Source organism: Atheta coriaria, unplaced genomic scaffold (assembly GCF_025399875.1).
Source record: "Atheta coriaria isolate IRGN ID8LTWV9N9 unplaced genomic scaffold, Caltech_Dcor_3.1 hic_scaffold_15_pilon, whole genome shotgun sequence".
Classification (NCBI taxonomy): Eukaryota; Metazoa; Arthropoda; class Insecta; order Coleoptera; family Staphylinidae; genus Dalotia; species Dalotia coriaria.
In genome coordinates, this window is record NW_027045457.1 from 639,338 (window position 1) to 655,679 (window position 16,342).

A 16,342-nucleotide genomic window follows, 5' to 3' on the forward strand; every position below is an offset into this window, starting at 1 on the left:
CTGCGCTACGTATTGCCTATTGGTCAATTAACAAGTCTCTATTACATTACATTACATTACAATTCATTGCAATTGAAAAATGCGTACATTGCAAAAATTTATTTGAGGTTCAATTAAATTTACACCTGAAGGATTATGTGTACTCATAAGAAATTTATTGTTTTATTTGATTTTAGCATTTGTTGCATTCATAGATCTAAAGCAAAAGGCAACATATTGGGAATAATTGTTTGATGTTAGGCAACCATATATACATTACAGTAACGCTGCAAGGTTATGATTTATTAACACAGCTTAATATTAACATTATACATGGAACATTTGGTTTATTTCAAAATAAATATTACTGTATTTCTACAAATCGTTATATTTTGTTCCCATATTCAATTTAACGCAATAGTACTATAATTTTTAGCACCATATGTAAAAGCAGTGTCATGAAGGCGATCCAGAACTAATCAAATGCTTTATTGGATCCCTGCAAATATTTACAACCTTATTTGGCGACGGGACCAAAGAAATTGAATTGCTACCAGTGGAACCATTCCGTATGGGATGAATTAATACTCTCTCGACGTCAGGACCCAATGGATATCGTGTTACTTTAGCTGATATTGATGTTTATGGTGTGCGAGAGTGAATTTCACCGTGACTAAAATGAAGTACGATATTAATATTTATGATTTTTTAAATTTAAAAATACTTACAAGGTAATTTTGTTTTTAATTTGAGATTGAGTAGTACCGGAAAACCATTTGGAAGCAAGGATTAAAATGCCTGAATTACGTATGACATCAAAATACAGAAGCAGTGGAGTTTTGTTGATTATCCCATGCGGAAATGGCACTTTTCATGGCAAATTTCGTAAGGAAATATTTTCTTAAATTACCTCGTACTTGTAAAATGAGTATCAAATATGGAAGATACAAGACCTTTATTTTGCTGTCTTGTGTTAATATGCAGTGTGGTATAAGACGTTTACGTTGATTTTAGAGGATGTGACAGCCATAGTGAATTGTGAGCGTGTCCCAAAAAGGAGGGTCAGAATTACATGCACGTTGACACGCTTCAAGTGGACATCGACATTAAGCATGTGCGCATGGCCGTTAAAGATATTTATAGAAACAATCGAATTATTGGTATGTTTTCATTCGTCATCTCATAACTCTATTACTTTAATCACTTTGTTTACGTACTAGATAGTATTACAACTTGTTTTTGTATTATTACTATGAATGTAGGTTAAATATACGTTTTTATTGTTTTTAGGTGAAGCAATGAATTTGTTCCTAAGAGAAAACGGTCAAGAAGTGGTAAAAGCAATGCTTCCTCAATTGAAACGCAAATTGTCGAATCTGTTCCAAAGTATCGCTAACCAACTCTTGTCTAATTTGCCAGTGGACGTGTTTTATGTGCCTAAAAAGCAATAAAACAACGAACAAACTCGCAATTTACCAATTAATCTGTATTAATTGTATACATCTCATTTTCGTAACGTGTAAGAAACATTTATATTTAAGTCATGTCAACAACACATTAAATTAATTGTTTATAAAATAATTAAACATATACCTACATAAAAGTTTATAACTTGTATTATTTAAGTAAATAATAATTTGTATAATTCAAAAATTATAGAAAATTAAAGATATTATTTTGATTTTATTTGAAACTAGTTTTAGCCCACGACTTCGCCCCGGTAGTGTTTAATTAAAATGTAATTCGTTTTTACTCTCTTGTTCTAGACATAGTATGTGTCAATTCTATCAAAAAGATTCGCAATTTTATTTTAAAGAAATTAATTATATAAAGAATTGCTAATAATGCATTTTAGCCCGCCATCTCGGATTCAACTATTTAACTATAACTATGATTGAATCTCAATTCCAACTTTTATCCTATAGAAAAGAGCTGTCTTTAGGGTTTTCCCGGCAATTATTTGAATTTTTCTTGTCATAAAATCCATCCTTGGACTTAAACAAACAATTTTAAAAAAATTGGCCAAATTCGTCTAGGCGATGTTGAGTTATGCGCTTCAGATTTTTGCGATTCATTTTTATTTGATAAATCATAACTGACAACCTTGCATGATCACTAATTCTATTTTGATTCATTTTTATTTTATTTTTATTAATGGAGAAAACAGCAAAGCGCAAAGCGTAACTAATTGACAATTAGCTATATAATTACAAACATAATCATGACTGCAGCCATTCAGTTTGCACTTTGAGTTTGTCGATATTCCAACAAATTTAATTTGCGTGCGAGAAATTTGCATGCTTTTATGATGCATTTGCGTTACAATAATTTGATAGTAAATTAATTGGCAGTTTGTTCCAGAAATCGAGAAAAATGTGTTTTGATGAATGTTGAGAAATGCAAAAAGTACACATGGCACATGTGTCTCATTACTATAATTTAAACAAACTAGAGAATTTAATAACAATTTTTCACTACAAATGACAGGGAAAATCTATTGTTTACGTAAACTTATTTATATATGTTTACATTCAAGATTATAAGCGTAAATAAAGTTTTTCGTGGAAGTCAAAAGCTTTTGTTAGAAATTTTATAAACAAGGTTATCTTTCCAGCAATCCATACATCAAGCAATGTTTAAATTTCGAGTCATTTAATGCTTTTCTTAGAATTAAAAAGATATAAAGATTATTTTTGTTTTTGGTTGTTGGCTTTGACTTTTGAATGATGTCATTAACTTTTACATTTTTGTTTTAACACTACAATAAATGCCTTACAAGAAGATTGTAAAAGCATAAAACACGATTAATATATTTTCATGAATGTTTAAATTGTTGTGGTTTGTAATTATTGTGGTAATTACAATCCAAGTTTTCTTTTTTATGTAGTTCATTGTGTGCAGGCAATTTTTACACTTTCTTCTTTAGTGATAGTCACTGTTGCCAAGTTTATGACTATTATTCCTACTTGACAACATAACCACAATATTTATGTAGGTTATATCTTACTGAACAAAACGGCAACACTGTTAATATTCGTCCAGTGCTGTTTCTTGTAGTTTTTCGGTATTTTTACCCAAAAAAACTTAAATCTAACAATGAATGTATTAGATCTTTTACTTTTCCCCACTTTACCTGAAGATTCGTAGCAAAAGAGCACAAAAGAAGCGAGCATTGAATGAATACTCCGCGTACTTGACGAGCAGCCGAACGACAAAGTCACGGCCAAGCGTGTAAGAGGTCAGTTGGCAAAGAAGCGCGTCCATCGCGTCAAAGAACTAGAGCCCACAACGGAACTCTTCGGCTCGGCAGGTTGTCGTCGCGCCAACCTACTCGCACACCTTCGCTGCTCCAGAAGACGAGTTCTCAACGTGTACGATAGTGTCTGCGCTTTTTATTTAAGGACGCACTGCGTCGACGAATTCCAGCCACTCAGTCAGTGTCGGTCGACAATTACCAACGGCCGCATCCACCAAAACTATATCAAAATGTTCAAAATTTCATTTTTTATCCTCCTAAGTGCATTCTGCGGTGATACACTTGCAAGAAATGGAAGAAATCGTAAGTTTTCTACTATTTATCAATAAAATGAAAGAAAATCAGTTGAAGAATGACGAGTGGTCAAGTTAAAATCAAGTACCGTTAGGTGCGAGACCTGTTTTAACCGTATGGCTTTCGTTAGCATTAAATCACGTTTCAATGAATTGTAACACATCAATAAAACATTTCTAAATAATTATTTACAGCTTATTATTATCTGCAACAATGCAGTCGATCCGATCCGGATGTAAACGATTGTTTGGTGAATTCAGCGAATAATCTCATGCATTATATTCGATCCAGAGGAATTCCTGGGTTGGGAATTGAAAACCAGAACCAATTCTTATTGATGAGATTGGGATTGCTTTGGGAAGTGGACCAGATGGATACAGAGCGAAATTTAGACAAATTAATGCTTTTGGTGTGAGCAATTTGACTATGACAGCAGTCAGGTAAATAAAAATTTAGTTCCTTTAAAATTCAGAAAAAGTAATTAAATTAAGTCACGTACATTGTTATTCATAAGTTATGTGTTGTTATGTGAACAATGTGGTTGTTGACATTGATTTGCATATTTTAGGCGCAGTTTTTACGCATTACTTGAATATTTAATTTTCATTGCAGATCTGACGTAGACACTCATCAATTCCAGTTTACTTTTACATTCCACACATTTCCGCGGGCTCTGTATGAATCCGCTTCAATGAATTGTAACACATCAATAAAACATTTCTAAATAATTATTTACAGCTTATTATTATCTGCAACAATGCAGTCGATCCGATCCGGATGTAAACGATTGTTTGGTGAATTCAGCGAATAATCTCATGCATTATATTAGATCCAGAGGAATTCCTGAGTTGGGAATTGAAAAACCAGAACCAATTCTTATTGATGAGATTGGGATTGCTTTGGGAAGTGGACCAGATGGATACAGAGCGAAATTTAGACAAATTAATGCTTTTGGTGTGAGCAATTTGACTATGACAGCAGTCAGGTAAATAAAAATTCAGTTCCTTTAAAAAATCAGAAAAAGAAATTAAATTAAGTCACGTACATTGTTATTCATAAGTTATGTGTTGTTATGTGAACAATGTGGTTGTTGACATTGATTTGCATATTTTAGGCGCAGTTTTACGCATTACTTGAATATTTAATTTTCATTGCAGATCTGACGTAGACACTCATCAATTCCATTACTTTACATTCCACACATTTCCGCGCGGGCTCTGTATGAATCCAGTGGTGTTTTAATTTTGGTTAAAGCATCCGGTGGAGGAAATTACTGGGGAGAATATGGTAAAATAAAAAAATTAAAAAAAATATTATTTTACTAAAATTCTTGATTTTAGAGGGTGTAAAAGCTAAAATTTACTTGAAAGCTAATCCTATTCCTCGTAATGGCCGAACATACCTTGAATTAGACCAATTGAAGATGGATTTCAGCATCAAGGACATCAAAATGGGTGTTGACAATCTGCACAACAGCAATGCAGTCATCGGTATGTCAATACACTTTATTACTTTACAACTCTCACCTTCACACGTAATAAAACTTCATACTAACAACATAACCAAACTTTATACCTTTATTTTATTGTTTTAATGTTTCTAAATTTTTGATTGTAGAAGCCGCATTGAATTTATTCATCAACACAAATGCTCAAGATCTTCTCAAAGAAATGAAACCCGACTTAAAACGAAAATTAATAGCGATAATGTCAAACTTTGTCGAAACATTGTTTGATAATATCCCGTACGACGCTTGGATCACAGACTAATATTATTATTTCTCTGTAATTGAACAAAAAAATAGTGATACCATTTAAGAGTATGTTAAATGTTTTAAATCTCAAACGATAATTTAATTTATTATTTCTTACACATTCTTAGTTCGGTATAATATAAGATATTGTGCAGTCAGACCAAATGACAAGTTGGAAAATATCAGTTCATTAATAGAAAAATGGTCTAATGTTTAATGACGTATAATTATGGCTGAAATCGGCAACTAATTCAACGTTGTCAGTTTGTTACAATTGATGCAATCATATTTTTAATTTTATTATATACAGAATGATCCAAAATTAGAATTCAGTGAAATTCAGTGTACTAACTCACCAAATAAAATAAAATATAATAAATTACGTATTAAACACAAATTCCAATTTATTTGTTTTTTGTTAGTTCTATCGTAATTAATTAATAATTTAATTTAAGTTGTTATTTAGCATGTATGTGATTAAGTGGACAGTTTCAACGAAGATTATAGCTTGTTAGAAGTAAAAAATGGTTGAAAATTATAGTGGAAGTTTAAAAGGGGAGTGTTTGTCAGTCCTTGGTCGGATATGACGCGAATATCCCACGCACGAGACAGCTTATCTATATAAATTGCTGTGTAAACAGTTTTTAAGTGCAAATGTTTACTAATATTTGGCAGTGAATTCCATACAATCTGATTGAATTGTTTTTGATTGTAAGCAGTTAAAATGCAGAAGATTAATAGATTAATAGTGTTTATTGGAGTTTTTAGTGGTTATTTGGCTGCAACAGATATACGTAAACATGAAATATTGAGATTAATATAATAGCTATACTTTTGTGAACATTTTTAGCATCTTTTATGCACATATGTCATAAAAGTAGCCCGGATACTAAAGCATGTATTAAGGATTCTGTGGAAGCACTCAGACCACAATTGCAAAATGGTAAATAATACAATTTAATTAACAACATTTTCTTAAAAATAAGCTTGTGTCAGTGACATGCCAATCAATTTCTGTGTTTTAATTTAAAGTATTGAGAAATGCACTTTACCGCTATATAATTATGGATGGTATCAACTTTTATTTCATATATTAAACCCTTTTCGTAATAAAAAGTTGATTATTCGATTTGTCTTTGAAAATAATATCCCCAAACAGAAATTTATTGTAATTGGTTAAAAACTGCCATGAAAACATCAAAGAAACAAACATAAAAACTCACTTTTTTTAATTATTATATCTGATAAGCGTAATATATATATTTAAATTTATATTTTGATAAAATATGGTTAATTTTGCTGAATTTTTAGGTAATCCTGAGTATAATATCCCCAGCGTGGAACCAATTGTTATCGATGATCTCATTAAGGACACTTCTGGTCCATTAAAACTAGAAACTACTCAGGTAGTTGCCTATGGTGGAGGAAATTATGAAATTATTGACATAATGTACGTCTCTCTACAACCAAAATTTATTTTAATTTAATTTTAAACTCAATTTTAGCCCAGATTTTGAGAAATATAGTTTCGAATCTGATATTAATATACCAACATTACGAATCGAAGCAAAATATCGTATCGACGGAAAAGTGTCAGTGGTAGCAGTACGTGGTGAAGGAACATTTCATGCCAACTTAAGTAAGTTATAAAACAATTTAGCAATCATAAAAAATAAAACAACATCTTAAAAATATTTTAATTTTAGCAAATTGTCGCAGTCGATCAACACTGGTCGGAAAACAGGTTCAAAGAGACGGTGAAAATCATCTGGAATTTGTTGAGAACAAAATGAAAGTCACCGTTGGTGGAGGAAATGTGTTATTGGACAATTTGTTTAACGGCGATAAAATATTAAGTAAGCATCTTAATCTTATTCTATTATTTTTGAAAATTGTCTTATAATATGGCTAAAATATTATTTTTAGCCAAACTGATAAATGATGTGGTCAATGACAATCTACAAACGTTCCTAAAGGATTTAATGCCGTTTATTGAAGCTGGTTTAGCTAAAAACTTCATGAACACTGCGAATCAAATTGTCGGACCGTACACGTGTGAACAATTATTCCCAGAATAATATTTTACTGTTTACTTTGTTTGCGAACATGTTGGTTGTTGTTTTTGTACTCTGGAGTTAATATATTGATACTAGACAAATAAATAATGCATACTTTCGTTACTTAATTAATATTTTTATTGAATTTATTACAAAATATCTAAAATTTCTATTCTAAACTTAAATTTTTAATATTTAACAGCTCTTTTGGTTAGAACAACATTTTGCAACAATGAAAAGAATTTCTTGAGGTTGAGGGTCTATTTCGGGAAAACTTTATCATATTCCAAATTATTTACGATTTGATTTGCAATTTTCAGAAGAGTATACGCCGCTCTATTCTCAATGAAAGGTGTAGAAATCTTGATTAATTCTTCTTTGTTTGAATTGGCAAGTTCATTAATAGCTTCATCTAAAAAAAAAATTAAAAAAATTAAAAATTAATTTAAAAACCAGAAGAATATTAATTTTATTACTTAAAGTTTCATCTCCTTTAACAATATTATCAAGACGTAGTTTATAATCCCCGATCTTCAAATCAATCGTCAAGTCACTAAAGTGCAAATGCTCAAACTCATCACGCACTAAATCTCCTTTCAGAATACCAACACCTTCACAGTTCGCTAAAATTATAATTATGACAATAAATCACATATCATGATTTACAAATGCAAATAAAATACTCACTTGCATTGGCATCAAACTGTCCATCACTAGTAATTGGCAATGATAGAATTCGTGTATCCACAGCATAATCGCCCTTGAGACGAAGATTTGGGAAAGTCACGGACATTTTATAAATCATGTTGTCAATATCCAGCCTAGTATAGTTAATAGTATTAATATTATCAATAAAATAAAATATATTTGATATATCTTACTTTAATTTGTTGAGTTCGAAATAACTGGCACCGAAAACTTGCACATTAGTCAAATTCAACATGAAGTGATATTGTCCAACTCCACGGGAAATTATAATGTCTTCAACATTTAATGGTTCTAATGGCGGAACATCTAATTCTGGTATACCATTTCGTAATTGTGGTCGTAACTCTTCAATTGAGTTTTTAATGCAATCATTTAGTTGTGGATCGGATTGATGACAAATGTGAATATAACTTGCTATAAAAAAATTAATTTATGACAAAAATCTTTTTTTTTGTTTTTATTTTGTGAATTTAATCACTTTTAACATTTATTTTTATAAATTTTTTATAAAAATTTTATAAATTTTTTATAAAAATTTTATTTTTAGATTAAAGCGTGATGCGTTACTAATTTTAATTTCCAGCAAAATAACAAAATATGATTAAAATCAGTAAAACAAAACATTTAAATCCAAAAACACATAACTTACGAATTGCCGCTGTAGAACAATAATTAATTCCTCCAGCAATCACTAACACACAACAAATGAATTTGATCCACATGTTTAAATATTGCAGTAGGTAATTCACGTTGATAATGACTAAATTCAAATGATTCTAATCGCAGCACGCGCTGTCGGTTTTGTTGTCTCGTTTATAGCAAAAATGACCAAAAGGAACTCCCACTTTAAGAGTTTCCATTGGAGTGTGTGTACGCGCGTCGTCCTTTAAAAAAACACTCCAACTGCCGGGCGTCACATCAACGTGCTATCAACAGTGTAATCATCATCATGGAGGCACATGTTTAATGGCTTTCTCGGACAAAGTCACATTTAGTGCGAATGTGTATAAATGTAAAACATGCATCTTTGTATTTCCTTGTGCGCGTTGTATAAGTGCGCCAAACTAGTATAAGCTTATATTTATGATTCATAAACAAGTTGATAATTATATTTGTTACACGTTTGAAGGAAAAACCGTGACCGCAACAGACAATTTGTAAATTTAACATATGGTTGAGAAAAGAATAAGTGTTTTCACAGGATCAATATTTATGTTTTTGCATAATTCTTAATTCTGAAAATTATAGGTTATATAATTTATTTAGCGGTCAAGGAGAACTTTGTATTGCTTCATCAATAAATACCCATTTAAATTATTATTTAACTATAAGTTTAATTATGAATTAGATTTCATTGATTACTTTCTAGGAAATCTTTATTTATTTGCACTGAAACTTTTGCTTTCGATCACATTTTGAAATTTAACAACACCAAACTTTTAAAAAGTTGAAAAAGACTAAAATGAGACGTTTATTTGTTATAAATAACCGATCACCACGTACTTGATTGATAATATTTACCTTGACTTTAATTTGAGTAATAATTGTTTAAAATTTGCATAATTGTTGTCATCAAATCAATAAACTTTAATAAAAATGATTCCATCAGCCGGTTTTTCGAATTAAAAAGGAAAAAACAAGTAATATAATATTATGTGCGTGGTAAGTGAATTTTTAGGTTAACTCGCAGTAAAATAGCTAATAACTAAATAATTTTGTATTAACTCATCAATTTTCCTCATTAAAATAAAAATACTACATTATGCCTGTATCAGTACGCTAATAATGTTAAATAAGTTGCAATTTGCAGTGACGAGACATGACATTTCTTCGTGGACGTCAAGGATAACCGTCTAGTGACATTCGCGATTAATAACATCTAATAACAAACGATCAAAATTCAATTTGATGAAAAAATTACTATGAAGATAAGGTCATTTATAACTCATTCGCATTATAAAGTAGGTATACAACTTGAAATAAACACAAATACAAGATTTAAAAATGCTGAATCATTATGAGATTTAAGAGTAAATAAAAGAATTTAAAAATGTATAAAAAATTTAAAAATTTAAATTAAAACTAACAATTATAATATCATTAGCTTTTGCTTGTAATTTAGACGTAGATTTTAATAAAAACGCTTTAAAACTTTCAGCGGTGGAATTCTTGAATTAATAACAATAATAATAATTCATACTAAATTGCATATCTTATTTCTTACTTTTGAGTTACATTTTTGCATTAAACAGTAGCTTATTTTATTTTCCACGATCAAAAGATTTTCTACTCCAAATTTTATCAAATTTGCTTCGTTGGTCTTTGCGTGATTGCTTTACAAACCAACTAACTAACTTATATTCTCATTTATAGTCTCAGTTTGGTTTATACCAACATTCTTACACATATTTTTGTGTAAAAATCAAGGTCAATGTTAAAAGTGAAGACACATTTAATACTAACCCATTCAAATACATTTTAACACCATAAATACTCTGACCATATAAATTAATTAGTGAAACTTTAGAATTTTAAACTATTCAAGAAGAAAAGCATACATTGACCTACATCAAGGTGTATAATTTATTTCGGATATCATGGACAAAACTAGTTTATACTTTATTAATTAATGATGTCTGTGATGAATGCGCTATAGTTTATTTCATTCGCTTACAATTCAATTCAATTCAATTTTAATGCAAACATTGCTGTTCTTATGATTGTCAATGTACAATATTCCAACATATGAGTATAAAACAAGTTGTTATTAAACCATAATTGTATCATTATATAACTCTGCGTTTATTTAAGCGTTGAATATGCGAGTAATTCATAGTTTTAGTTGATTTTATTGTAATTTTGCAATTTTGTACTCATAATTATACAGATTAGATAAAAATCACTATGTGTGTGATGCTACGAGACGTGTTAATTGCATTTCCTGTTTTGTCATTGCGTCATATTTGCTATAGTTCACTTACAAACCACATAAAAATTCAATATCAACATTTATTTTAATACAATTTCAGTAGAATTTTTTATTTTTGATTTTTCTTGATTCTAATTGATTTATCGTTGCAAAAATGTCACCAAAAATATTTTTATCGATTCTGGATATGACTAAGCAGTTTTATTGTTGTCGGTATTAAGATTAATTAATATGCACTCCACCACCTTAACACCTCACTGACAATAGAGATCAATTCTGTATTCTGTCTTAATTTAATATTCCAACCAAGTATTTTGATTTGGTTAACTAACCAACGTGCCAAAGATGAAGAACCAATAAATATCACCCACATGACTTACAGCAATTCAGTTCATTCACAAGCAACCATTAAAACACATTGAGATACAAGTAAAAGTGTTAAATTTCATAATGGAATTGTTTTGCAAGATTTTATTGATCACTGCTATTTCATTAGCACTTTTTGGTGAAACGTTCAGTAAAATACGTAAGAATCATAAACTATAAAACAATTCAATTGTAAAATCAAAAATTTATTTTTAGCAAATTATATAAAAGTGTGCAGAGCATCCGATCCCAGAGTAACACAATGCATTGCAACTTCAATAAAAGATTTACTCCCAAAATTGAAAAATGGAATCAGAGAATTGGATTTACCACCTATTGAACCTTTGCATTTGCATAATATTAAACTGAGCACTGGGAAACACAGCAATATATCGAATTTATACGTTTATGGTATAACTACATTCAAATTAACTGATTTAAAGTAAGTTTTAGGCCAAAATATGCATAAAATACATCAAAAATTTAAAAATTAAAATTTTAGGACAGATGTTGTACATAATCGATTTATGTTCAAATCAGTAGCACCTACATTACATTTTAATGGAAATTATGATTTAGATATGAAATTGGTTTTTATTCCAATAAAAGGCCAAGGAAAAATTAGTGGTGTATTAAGTAAAACATAATAAAAACATAAAATATTGTATTTTAGTATAAATCTAAATATTTTAGATAATTTTCATGCTGACGGAATGATGCACGGCAAGAAAATATGGCGAAATGGCAAACAATATCTACACTTCCAGAAATTCCAGTTAAAATGCATTCAGCCGATGCAAAATTACAACTGGATAATTTATTCGGCGGTGATCCATTCCTAGGACAAGTTACCAACTCAGTAATCAACAGTAATATAAACGTGATTATGGATGACATAATGCCGGCACTGGAAAATTCGTTAAGCCAAGACTTAACTTCGATAGCAAATAAAATAATGGATAGATTTACATACGATGAATTATTTCCTCAATAATTTAACTTCTTCTTTGTTACAAAGAAGTTTTACAAGTTTAATTTGACATTGTCTTGACTGCTGTAATGTGTCTGTAGTTTTTACAATACATTAGTAATGCTGAATAAATTGGCTTTGGTCTTTGTTTTTTGTTTGTTTGCTTGTGTTGAAGAGTTGAATTTAATTTCGTGTTACCACAATGTACGTCAACAGCGTGCACTGTACTTTTAGGTTTTGTGTTGCAAACATGGCCTTGGAGTTGGAGTTGAATTGAATGCAAACAATTGATGCATACAAATTAAACAATTATTTTGCTTTAAATAGAAAACCATGCATTTCTATGCATTTGAACAAATTTATCAAATTAGAGTAATTTTTTTAATAACATGTTGATATTGAAAGAATACTGATAACTAAATACATATAAATGTGTCTAGCCAAAACAGAACAATTCAATTACTAAACGAAACAATCACAATTCAATGCATATGGAATTAAAAACGGGAATTTAACGACTTTTTAATTGATTATTTCATTTTCGTTTATTATTATTGATTGTCGCCTGTGATAACACTGGCTTATATAAAAAGTAAAAGTCTATGTTGTGTTTTTGTCTACTTTACATCGTAGAACAGGAAAGTTTAGCACAATGTTGAATTCGTGGAAGTTTTCGGTTTTTATTTTTACAATCACAATTTTCCAAGTGCACGTTGTCAAATCAGCAATACGTAAGTAAAGTAATGATCACAAATCAATCAGTTTGGTATTTTGTGCAAGTGTAATTAAGTTCAATTATTGTAAATTAAACGGTGATAACGTGTGAATTTCCAGCCGACTATATTCAAGTGTGCAAACGTAGTGATCCCAATTTAGACGACTGTGTGAAAAACTCAATTGTGAACTTGCGTCAGAAACTTGCGACAGGAATACCCGAATTGAACGTACCAGGAATCGAACCACTGTATATCCGTAGACTAGAGTTACAAGACAATGTTAATGTCAACTTTACGGATGTTTATATTCATGGACCTTCAGAGTTTGATTTGGCTGAAATGAAGTAGGCAACACCACAATTATGTTTAATTATGAGAGCCGACTATAGGCAACCAACATTACACGTTTTCATTTACAGAATAGACATCAAAAGAATCGGTTTGTTTTTCTCTACAAATTCAAAGAATTAAAATTTGAAGGAAAATATGATATCGACATGGAAATCCTACGAATTCTTCTTAGCGTCTGCGGACTCATGCATGGACATTTCAGTAAGTAATTAATAAAACACCAAAATTTACAGAATAATTTTTGTTCTTAATTTTATAGAAAATTGTCAAATTACTGGCAAAATGGTAGGTAAGAAATGATGATGTCTGATAATCGCACATGATTTTCCCCGCCCAATTGAATTAAAAATCTACCAGGGACAAAACACATACTTACGACTGGAGGCAATTGGTCTGCGGTCAGAAAGCGCTGCAAGACGCGACAAACGACTTACTCAACGAAAACAACGCTCTATTGCAAAATGAAATTTCAAGCAAAGCGCTGGAAAAAACTCTAGGAACACTTTACCTCATTGCCAATAAAATAACGTCACATTTACGTAATGATGAACTATTTCCACTGAATTAAACTCAGACTAATTACAATAAAATGATGTTTACTAATAATAATAGAACCTGTTTTTGGGTATATTTTATAGATCCAAATATATTTGCAAATTATTTGTCTGTTCCACAAACCTTAACTTTCGATTTTATTATAGTTTGTGAAAATGTGTTTTCAACGTGAAATATTGATAATTTTTTCGTTTTCTCAAAATTTTGTGTATAAAATAAGCTGGAGAGGAATCAGCAGCTTATCTTGATCTGTAAATAAATATACACTTTAATCTGCACTTAATCAAAACTAAACTTGATTAAGTTAAAACAAATTTAACTCAAAGCGGAATTTGTATTTTATTGTTGTGTGGCAGCAAATGCAGAAACATGCAAGTTTTTCTATATTTTCTCTGATTAAATGCAATTTTATTTTGTTTCCATGCAGCTGATTATATAAAGGTGTAAAACGAGACAATGAAGATATACCAGCATGGCTATAAAATCCAAAATCTTGGGCTTAAAATTGCTGGAGATGAAATTCCAGAATTAGGAGTTCACCAATAGAACCATTAACATTGATGATTTACAAATCAAAGCAGCTGATTAAAATTAAATGTAACAGATATTGTTATAAATGGCGCAGGAAAAATTTAAAATCAAGGAACTCAAGCAATTTAATTTCCTATATTTACCACAATTATAATTTAACATTTTTAATCACTTTTACCATTTTTAGAGCCGAAGTAAATAAAAATAGATTCAAGCGTCTCTGCTTCTACATTCCTGTTCTTGATCTTGCTGGTACCATCACAGTACGTAAAACACAATCAAATAAACAAAAATTAATATTTACCTAAAACTATTAGATGTTTTGTTAATTTTTTAATATATTTACATTATGTAAGAGTCAAGGTCATCATTTAAATTTTAGATTACCTACTATGCTCGTTAATGCTAAGCTAAAATCACAAATAATAAAATTCGCTTTTAATTTCCGAAAAAACTTTAAACTAATTAAGTGAATAATTTATCATTACACTAATTAAATCCGCTTCCTAAAAACTTTACCTTCAAAAGTTCACACACTGAGCAAATTATATTTGTGTAAACTAATTTGAATTAGGTATATCTAATATATAAAAACGTCGTGATTAAAAACAAGGTTCGTGCGAGTTTTTGTCGAATCTACAAAGACGCGATTTGATTTTTCACATAAATAGCAGATTAGTTGACTTCTACAAATTAGTCCTTAACTTGGCGTCGATTCACGACGAGCAAATTATTAACTCTTAGTAAAAATAAATAAAGTAACATCACGCTAAAATGTTACATCGGTGTGTTTTTGTTGTTATTTGTTTAGTTTTATATGTTAATGCTGAAATTCGTAAGTATTTCAATGTTTAACATTACCACAATGTTAATAATTAATAATAATTTTAATTTTTGAATTTAGCTTCTTTTATAAAAGTCTGCAAAGCAACAAATCCTGATCTAGGAGGATGCATCAAATCGTCAGTGTTAACTTTACAACCAAATTTAGCAAAAGGAATTCCTGAATTAGATGTACCAGTTTTGGAGCCCTTCGACGTTGATGATTTATCCGTCAGGACTAACTTGAACATCAACATTACTGACTTCAAACTGCACAACCTGTTAGCCTTCGAAATCCTTGATATTTCGTAAGTAGTGTATAAATTTAGTTCAATTTGAGTTTTGTTTTATTTTTCAAACTGCACGCAAGGCTACAGCCACTGATAAAACACTTAAATTTATTTATTTGTTTTTTTTTTTCTTGTATACAGTGCGTCGTATGAGAAATACCAATTCGCTTTTGTGCTGAAGTTCACTAACGTCGAAGTCAGCGGTGATTATACGATCGACACCAAGCTTCTTACGATTCCATTGCAAGGCCACGGACCGCTTACCGGACGCATAGGTATGTCAAAAATTCCGAATTCTTGCAACACTCAACAAATATCAGGTTGAATTCAGCCAAATATTTGCCATACTGGGATAAACCAGATTTTTGCATTTTTTTGTTTAGGATCGATTCATTTCATTGGAAAACTCAAAGGAAAACGTATACAAATCAACGGAGAAAATCATATTGAGTTGAGATTCTTGGAATTCAAAATTACGGACTGGAAGAATGTTAAATTCAGTATGAGTGGACTCTTCCCAGATAACAAACAACTAGCTGAAGCTGCAACTAGAGTCGTTGAAGATAACTCTGATGTACTTCTTGAAGAAATGGTTCCAACACTTGAAACTAACTTAAATCGAAAAATTACAGAAATAGCAAATAAAATCGTACGAAAATTCACTGAAGAAGAAATCTTCCCAAAAAATTAAATTAATTTTCTTTTATTTTATAAAATTTTGTATTAAAATTTATAATTATAAATAAAACAAAGAAATTTTATATC

The 16,342-nt window shown here is 30.2% G+C and overlaps 5 protein-coding genes, 1 long non-coding RNA gene and 1 pseudogene across 6 annotated transcripts; 6 read left to right on the forward strand and 1 right to left on the reverse strand.

The window, feature by feature from the left end:
* Positions 1-312: 312 nt before the first annotated feature.
* On the forward strand, positions 313-1,651 carry LOC135802125 (protein takeout-like; annotated as a pseudogene).
* Positions 1,652-3,171: 1,520 nt separating this feature from the next.
* Positions 3,172-4,198, forward strand: LOC135802079 (uncharacterized). Its single transcript, XR_010550501.1, has 3 exons — positions 3,172-3,538; positions 3,724-3,969; positions 4,142-4,198. It is a non-coding gene; the product is annotated as an uncharacterized lncRNA (long non-coding RNA).
* Positions 4,199-4,220: 22 nt separating this feature from the next.
* On the forward strand, positions 4,221-5,679 carry LOC135802126 (protein takeout-like). The gene is given in 6 exon segments (XM_065315652.1): positions 4,221-4,227; positions 4,268-4,514; positions 4,687-4,712; positions 4,715-4,816; positions 4,870-5,019; positions 5,147-5,679. Coding segments are annotated over 6 exon segments (684 nt in total). The 3' UTR covers positions 5,299-5,679.
* A 235-nt stretch (positions 5,680-5,914) lies between these two features.
* On the forward strand, positions 5,915-7,467 carry LOC135802078 (uncharacterized). Its single transcript, XM_065315608.1, has 6 exons — positions 5,915-6,076; positions 6,133-6,225; positions 6,594-6,732; positions 6,788-6,921; positions 6,989-7,138; positions 7,209-7,467. The coding sequence occupies exons 1-6, from the start codon at positions 6,007-6,009 to the stop codon at positions 7,358-7,360; spliced, it is 738 nt and encodes a 245-aa protein (XP_065171680.1). The 5' UTR covers positions 5,915-6,006; the 3' UTR covers positions 7,361-7,467.
* On the reverse strand, positions 7,455-8,882 carry LOC135802077 (uncharacterized). Its single transcript, XM_065315607.1, has 5 exons — positions 8,697-8,882; positions 8,221-8,461; positions 8,027-8,160; positions 7,816-7,962; positions 7,455-7,751 (listed from the first exon to the last, which is right to left on the reverse strand). The coding sequence occupies exons 1-5, from the start codon at positions 8,767-8,769 to the stop codon at positions 7,600-7,602; spliced, it is 747 nt and encodes a 248-aa protein (XP_065171679.1). The 5' UTR covers positions 8,770-8,882; the 3' UTR covers positions 7,455-7,599.
* A 2,484-nt stretch (positions 8,883-11,366) lies between these two features.
* On the forward strand, positions 11,367-12,462 carry LOC135802067 (protein takeout-like). The gene is given in 5 exon segments (XM_065315596.1): positions 11,367-11,502; positions 11,559-11,784; positions 11,845-11,978; positions 12,036-12,106; positions 12,109-12,462. Coding segments are annotated over 5 exon segments (735 nt in total). The 5' UTR covers positions 11,367-11,426; the 3' UTR covers positions 12,337-12,462.
* A 2,722-nt stretch (positions 12,463-15,184) lies between these two features.
* Positions 15,185-16,338, forward strand: LOC135802064 (circadian clock-controlled protein daywake-like). The gene is made up of 4 exons (XM_065315592.1): positions 15,185-15,300; positions 15,370-15,595; positions 15,719-15,852; positions 15,961-16,338. Exons 1-4 carry the CDS (start codon positions 15,240-15,242, stop codon positions 16,266-16,268), a joined length of 729 nt encoding a protein of 242 aa, XP_065171664.1. The 5' UTR covers positions 15,185-15,239; the 3' UTR covers positions 16,269-16,338.
* The last annotated feature ends 4 nt before the right edge of the window (positions 16,339-16,342 follow it).

Bases quoted from the DNA above. Each gene is read 5' to 3' on its own strand.
- LOC135802064 (XM_065315592.1), top strand. From the start codon at position 15,240: ATGTTACATCGGTGTGTTTTTGTTGTTATTTGTTTAGTTTTATATGTT. The intron at 15,301-15,369 runs GTAAGTATTTCA...TTTTGAATTTAG, and splicing joins ATATGTTAATGCTGAAATTC to CTTCTTTTATAAAAGTCTGC. The intron at 15,596-15,718 runs GTAAGTAGTGTA...TCTTGTATACAG, and splicing joins TTCGAAATCCTTGATATTTC to TGCGTCGTATGAGAAATACC.
- LOC135802078 (XM_065315608.1), top strand. From the start codon at position 6,007: ATGCAGAAGATTAATAGATTAATAGTGTTTATTGGAGTTTTTAGTGGT. The intron at 6,077-6,132 runs GTAAACATGAAA...GAACATTTTTAG, and splicing joins TTTGGCTGCAACAGATATAC to CATCTTTTATGCACATATGT. The intron at 6,922-6,988 runs GTAAGTTATAAA...TTTTAATTTTAG, and splicing joins AACATTTCATGCCAACTTAA to CAAATTGTCGCAGTCGATCA.
- LOC135802077 (XM_065315607.1), bottom strand. From the start codon at position 8,769: ATGTGGATCAAATTCATTTGTTGTGTGTTAGTGATTGCTGGAGGAATT. The intron at 8,462-8,696 runs GTAAGTTATGTG...ATTTTTTTATAG, and splicing joins TTGTTCTACAGCGGCAATTC to CAAGTTATATTCACATTTGT. The intron at 7,963-8,026 runs GTGAGTATTTTA...TTATAATTTTAG, and splicing joins ACAGTTTGATGCCAATGCAA to CGAACTGTGAAGGTGTTGGT.